This window comes from Lepisosteus oculatus, chromosome 11, assembly GCF_040954835.1.
Source record: "Lepisosteus oculatus isolate fLepOcu1 chromosome 11, fLepOcu1.hap2, whole genome shotgun sequence".
NCBI lineage: Eukaryota > Metazoa > Chordata > Actinopteri > Semionotiformes > Lepisosteidae > Lepisosteus > Lepisosteus oculatus.
The window spans coordinates 17,804,271-17,811,707 of NC_090706.1; the positions used below are offsets into that span (position 1 = coordinate 17,804,271).

Here is a 7,437-nt window from a genome sequence, read left to right on the forward strand (position 1 = left end):
ACACTATTTTAACATTCCTCTTTCAGGTCCACAGGCATCCATAAGCCACTGAAGTTTCCCTTCTGCTCACAGGTGCCATATCAGTCTAATTTACCAGAGGCAACACTGATCCCTCTGCTCCTACTCCATCTGCCCCAGCTATTTTAAATGCAAGTGCTGAAACATCATATACAGTACAGTAGGGACTAATTTAACTTCTGCGCTGTTGCAGTAGCAGTGGACAGTCAGTCCAGACCTCTTGGAACAGGGAAGTCCCTGTTAATGCCACAATCTGAGAAAAAGAGGGTACAAGTTACTCTCAGCTGAAATATTTGCATGGCAGTGCAGGCACTTGGCACACAACTGGGTGACCACACCTCTCCAAGCACACAGTAGGCTTAATCTGATCCTGGCCAGTATGTCAGTCTTAACTGAGCCTTAGTGCTCCAGTCGAACCTTCTGGTGAACACGCCTTAAAGAACTGCAAACATACTGTACTTGTATTAAGACATTCAGGCTGTGAGTGGGAGTTTCGTAGATTTTCTATGGGCGAACTAAGCAGGACGAGGACGCTATTACCAGCACTATTACCAGGGGTGCTAAAACTCTGGAGTAACATTTTCCATTTGGTAGTTTTGATTTGCAGAAAGTTAACCCACAGAGCTCCTCCCTTAACAGACTCCAGCGTCAGTGCTGACATCGCTCTCCGGACCGCCTTCTGCTGACTGAGGAGTCACACATCCACTGTGTGTTAAAGAGGGTATCTGGTCTGCTTACACCCTAACATTCTCTACAACGGCCTAAACGATTTTTAACACACTGGAATGGTTAACAATGCCTGGAATTTCACAACCAGGACTCAGTTATTGAAAATAAATTTTGACAGTGGCAAAAAATAAATAAATAACGAACACACACACACAAGAAAAGACTCCTGAAAACGTTAAACTGCCCAGTTTTTCTGGGCTGAGGTTTACAATATGTACAGGTAGGCATCCTACAGCTATGCAGACGGACTGAAAACCAAACACTACGCAAGTTTATAACGGCAGATAGTTGAAGGGCAAATCAAAACAAGCTTACATTAAAAATAACCATTCGTGTTCGTTCCAAATGGGCAATTGTTTCAATTTGTGGCTTTGTGGCTTTGGGCTTATACTGGCCACCTCAGAAGTGAATATGATGAGCTTTCGGAGTTATGTACACAAGAACAGCAACTAACACAAGACGTTCAGAATAGGCAAAGCTGTAAGCGTAGTCCTTAATTAATACCTATATTTAGACGGGCGGGGCATTCAACAGCTCCCCGTTAACTCGGACATTCCCAAATAACGCGCAGTAGGACTTGGACGGGAGACACGCTCAGGCTTGCCAGTCATTATCTGGGGCGTGAATTAACCTCGGACTGGGTTAAAACAAGCGCAGACAGACGGGAAGGTCTCATCCCCAGCTCGAGGCAGCTTGGGATTTGGACGTCGAGGTTTTCTCTCGCCCTTAAAAGGACAAATGCATTATGGGGAAGAAAATCCCGCATCTGCAGCGCCGAATTACAGCAAGCGTCTCCCAATTACAGTGGGAATTACAGCAAGCGTCTCCCAGTTTGACAGTCCACTATTACAATGAAATGCACAGGACTGTGGCCAGTTTGCCGTTAACACTCGTCCAAACAGCAATTTTAACCCAGAGAAGGGATATAAGACTCAGCTATGGCGAGTGTGGAGTTTAATTTTCATTACCTGAACGTTTATTTCCAATTGTTCCTCAAAAATAAATACTTGAATATTCTGGACAACGCTATGCACACACACGCCACTCCCAACGCCAAAACCACCCTCCTACTGTCATCTTTAATGAATAAAAGCGCAGCCTGTGGCAACTTGTACTCCGTCTCTTGAGAACTACACGCCCTGGAGCCCAATCAGAGTCTAATTAGCCAATGTAGGTTTTCCGACATGCTAATATAGTAGTAGTAACAAAAACGGTCATGTTGGCCGCGGTAGTAGCCAAAGTGGAATTTAAGTTTCATTTTTACAACTCAACATTGTCAAAGTCGTTTTAGACTTCGTAGTCATTTTAGCAGTTTGAGTACTAACAGCTCCGTGGGTAGATGTTGAAGTTAGTAATGGGAAAACAGATGCTCGTCAACATGTTGAGGTCCACAGTGAAACAGTGAAGTCGGGATGTCTCGCCCAGCCCAGCATGAATACCGTTTCTAGGAAAATCGATAGTGAACCATACCCGTACAACTTGACAGGTAGCTGTGGCGACGTGACAAAACGTTTGCCTTTCAAATCCAGTCCTGTTGTGACTAACATTTCCATATTCATTTACCCGTCATGTATAAAAACCTGCAAACTGGTCTACTTACATTTGCTTCATTTTTTAACAATATCAACACTCTCACGTAAATATGAACGAACTGCCTCGAATTGTGAACAATATATACTCCCTTTTAATCCGTTGACAAAACACGTTCCTTAGTTTTGTACGCTAAAAGAGTTGAAAAGGACGCTTTAATGAAGCCGAGACTGTCAATCGCGAATCAGTGTATATACTGTAGATGTATTTTGCAGGACAAAGGCACATTTGAGTGAGCGCTAAATCGAGTTTACTGTTATGTTTTTGCACAGAAGCGCTACATTGATAAAATAAAGCTTTTATAAACCACACACGCCACTTAGCTATCGCTCATTCCTCGATCATTGTTTTCAGGACTGCTTGTGTTTATTTACTTCATGCACAGGAACTAAGCAAGTCCGCATTGCAATACAGGAGCAGGGTAATTAATGGAAACAAGCCCACATCTTACCGTATTTAGAATCGGGGTTTTTATTCTCGGGTTCCATCGTTTCTTTAAAAGTTGTATTGAGAAGAAAATGTATATATATCCTGGACAAGAAACGAGCGCCGTTAGTCCATCATCCTCGGAGAGAAAAGGCGTCAGACTTCAACAAGGCACCCTGCACCCCCCCTCCTGCTCGGCTCTCCACCCCAGCCTGCCCTCCCCGGGCGAAGAAAGGGAGAGGCGCACCGTTTTAGAAAGCACAACAGAGGCCAATAGAAATAAAGGGTTTTATGATCGACGAGCAGAATGACCAATGGCGGCTAAGCTCAGAGGTTACATATTTTCCGCTATTCTGAAGGAATGTGAGTCAATATTATCAGCCAGTTTCAACATGTCCCTGGTCTACTGGCGGGCGACGGTGTGTAACTCATCTTTGCTGTAAACTGTATTTAATTTCTTGAAGTTCCGTGTTTTTGTTGCAGCTGACTGCGTATGTGTCCGTATAACTCGCGTTTGATCGTCTATACCCTTTCGAAACAGACAAGGGGGGAGAGGCCATTTCGTCTTTTCTGTTATTTCTCGTGTTCTGTGCCTTTTGAAATCTGAAGCTCCTTCGTTTATCAAACCCACACCAATTCCAATAAGCAAAGCCTTCAACGAAACTCACTCTACACCTTCTTAAATTATTTTATAGTTCACGAACACCGAGTGGTGTCCAAAGATGCTGGAAGACGTGGTAACGCCCCTTATTTTACTATAAGCACGGTCTCGTCTAATTACCCCTAGTCTCATCGGAAAGGGAAGTTAAGACATTAAAGCATCAGCAAGTAGTAGTTCCAGCTGTTCGTGTCTTTGCTGTAAACAGTACTTATTCTCAGGTTTCCGTACACGCCTGTCTCCGCTGTTCAAAACAAAAACCCAAGTGAATCTATTAATGACCGAGATCAGTAACGAGGGTGGGGAAAAATATTGGACACGAAAAAACACCAGAACATGACGATGATGATGATCATAGCTACAGCGCTCGATAACTGCAAAAGTTACAAACTGATACCTGAAGAGGGCTCCACGGCCGAAACGTGTTTTCTTTCTTCTCTTTTCAGCGTGGAATAAACCTATTACTTGTACCTTTGCAGCCTACGCATGCTGACGCAGCTACCCACCTAAAAGTTAGAAACATTTCAACTTTGAAACTCTCTGGATGCGATACGTTCACTCTTTCACAGATTATAAATCTAAGGAGGTATTCGTTTGATATTTGCATTTTCCTCCTTTTCCACGTTTTTCTATCTCAGTCTTTGTTTCTCTGTAGTCCATATTTCATTTTTTTGCTTCCTCTTTTTTGTTCGTTTTGTTTTAATCTGTAGAGTGTCCCCAAACGCTGTTACAAAGCCTTGTAATTTAATGTACGCCGGAGACGCACTGTGATTGAAGTGTGGCACAGACGCGCTCTGTCACAGGCAGAAGTAAAAACTTGACAAATATTGTCAGGGACCGGTGTAGTATCTCAATCCTTGCTTTCTCGGAAGAAGACTACCCTTCATTCATAATTTCATAAACGCAAGCGGTAGCCTTGTCTCTCCCGCAACCAAGCGCTCACATTTTTACACCCAGTTACCGATAACCTGGAGCGCTTCCAGGTAACATGACCCGGCAGCGAGGAGTTTCGCTGTGCGCGTCTGTGGGTTTCCTTCAATGCAGTCTGGTGGTGATACAGTAGATTAATTTTCATTCTGAGCTTTGTCACGACAACCGAAAGGAACATAATACTGTAATCGCAAACCAGTTGCATCCACACAGCGTTTTGAAAAGAGATTTTATCATGGAAATGTCTGTATGTTTTACACATGAAATGTTCTGTTCATTAAAGGTCTCCCCTCATACACGATTGTCTATTTTATTTCCGCTTGTATCGATGGTCTATGATGTTGTTTTATTTTGAAAGATTGATATTATGTAAACCTGCTGTTATTACTGTTAAAAGCAAATCCACCGATGTTATCGAGAGGGCCCTCACCTGGGCCAAAAATAGCCCTCGGATCATCAACTCGACAAGGAACTCCCGGTCTCACAAGCGCATTCCTTTGGTGCTTCCCAACCACTCTAACACATTTGCTATCCCCAGGACCATTATTAACAACTACTCCATTTTACAGGGCGATCCCCCCATCAGTACCCTTTTTTCTAACCGCCCAATCATCTCATACCGCCGACCACCCAGTCTGCATAAACTTCTGGTTCACCACTCCCTCGACCGCACTCGGCAGTCATCCCCCCCAGCCACCTACCCCTGCTACAGAACTCGCTGCATCACCTGCAAATACATATCTAACAACAGCACGCTCATTCAGGGCCCCTCAGGTCAATTCCGGATCACCCAGACAACATCCTGTACCTCCAGCAACCTCATTTACTACATCTACTGCCAAAAAAAAATGCCCAGCTATCTACGTTGGGGAAACTGGAAGGAGACTAGAAGATCGCTTCAGCTCATTGTTTCTCATTTCAACTCAGACGGCCATGATCACACTGATCTCTCTGTCTCTTTTCTCAAAGAAGGGTTTCTCAACTCCCATAGCAGAAAAACAACAGAAACGAAAGTCATCCTGAAACTAGGTTCACACCACCCCCCTTCTCTCAATGACGGACTCATTTTAGTATAATCTTCTCCATTCTCATACAGGTTTTGACTTCACACCTCTTTTTACCCTTCACCACTTCCTGAGTGGCCCCTCTGCCCCTCCTGCCTCCTCCCCTCTCCCCTCTGTCAGCTATGTACTTCAGTGCTATTTAATCTTTGCTGTCAGCCCCGTCTTTCTCACACCTGAAGAAGGCTTCACGGCCGAAACATTGTGTTTTCTTTCTTCTCTTTTCAGCATGGAATAAACCTTTACTCCATTACTGGTTCCTAAAAGAAAGTCTCACAATATTAATCCTCCTTAATGATCCTCCTTAAAATGCGGCATTTTACGTATCTACAAATAAAGATCTCGAATTGTTAAAAGTCAGATGGTCATGTAGTTCATACAATCGTCACAATCTTTTATGTAACCAGGTAGGTCGTTGAAGAACACTTTCATACTTTCAGACACAAACTGGGCTGAATAAAAGATGTCTAAGGCAGAGTCTTTGTTCTGACAAAAGCACAACATGGGTTTGTCTAATTTGTCTTTTATTTTTGCGCTGACGATACTCAAATATACATCCATACCAAACATTGACACTGATGTGGCTGTCTCTATTCTATCTAATTGCATCTCTGACATAAACATTTGGATAACTCAAAACTTCCTTCATCTTAACTGTGATAAGACTGAAGTCATGCTTATTGGTACCCCCCATCAACTTCGTAAAGCCAGTCCTGTAACCCTGTCTGTAGATGGCTCTGTACTTGAGCTTCAATCAAAATTGAAAAACCTTGGGGTTATATTCGATTCTGGCTTAACATTCGACCCACATGTACAGCATACTTTCAAAACATCTTTTTTTCACCTTAGAAATATCGCAAGACTACGCCCTATGCTATCATTAACTGTGGCTGAAAAGCTGATCAACATATTTGTATTCTCTCGAATTTACTACTGCAATGCTCTACTCACTGGGGTATCTAAATCTAGTTTGAAAAAACTGCAGTATGTCCAAATTCAGCAGCCAGAATCCTGACCAGGTCTAGTGCAAGTGTTCACATTACTCCTATCCTGGAGTCCTTGCACTGGCTTCTGGTCAAATTTCGTGTAGACTTTAAAATCCTCATGCTCACCTATAAGGCTCTACATGGCTTGGCACCTCAATACCTGTCTGAACTATTATCGCCCTACTCCCCACCTCGCAACCTCCGCTCTTCAAATTCTGCCCTCCTTACTGTCCCCCAAGCCCGTCTACATTGTATGGGCGACAGGGCCTTCTCCTGCTATGCCCCCAAGCTCTGGAACTCTTTGCACAAGGATATCAGAGAGTCACCATCTCTAAACTCCTTCAAATCCAGACTCAAAACCTTCTTCTTCAGAAAAGCCTTTACTTAACTAGTTCCATTCTTCACCCCTCTGCTCTTCTTAGTACCACCTTCCACGGTCTCCTCTATTGTTATTGTTGTATTGTTGTAATTGTAATTGTGTCTTATCTTTTGAATTATTCTTATTGTTGTAGTCTTCTTATTTATTGTTATTGTCATCCTGTAAAACGCTTTGAGAAGCCACCTTTAAAAGCGCTATATAAAATAAAGTTTAGTATTATTAAAATAAAGTTTAGTATTATTATTATATAATTGGCAGATCTGTTGGTGTAAAATGAAGGTTCGTTTAGTTTCCCATTACTTTCCCTTTGAGAATGGCGCCCTCTAGAGACATTTAGGAGTAACGTCACCCAGGGTACAACAGCAGACTGGCATAGCGGACAAAGATGTAACATTTACTTTAATTCTGTTCAACTGAAGTTATCTTTCAGTTCTTTCAGTATTGAACTGAAAGATAACTCTCGGGCCATTAGAATAAGGAAAGTCTTTTTATTATTGCCTGAGAATCGATTATCTGGTGAAACTTTCCACTTTTCACATGGAGTGATCACGGACTCAAACCAGTAGATGTTGCAACGCGCTGAAGCTACCGCAACAATGTGAACCCCAGCAGCTGTAGACGTGTACATTACAGTGCTTGATTACTTCAATTTGTGCTAAA

The 7,437-nt window shown here is 42.8% G+C and overlaps 1 protein-coding gene across 2 annotated transcripts in view; it reads right to left on the bottom strand.

Annotated features, from left to right (window-relative positions):
- slc44a2 (solute carrier family 44 member 2 (CTL2 blood group)) overlaps positions 1 to 2,975 on the bottom strand; it is a 47,970-nt gene extending 44,995 nt beyond the window's left edge. Inside the window, exon 1 of one of the 2 annotated variants that reach the window (XM_015349098.2) lies at positions 2,789 to 2,973. In XM_015349098.2, the coding sequence (XP_015204584.1) occupies positions 2,789 to 2,825 (37 nt within the window). In that variant the 5' untranslated portion in view covers positions 2,826 to 2,973. Of the gene's footprint in view, positions 1 to 2,788 lie in introns of both variants that reach the window. The other variant, XM_015349096.2, reaches the window with a different exon arrangement.
- Positions 2,976 to 7,437: the final 4,462 nt, after the last annotated feature.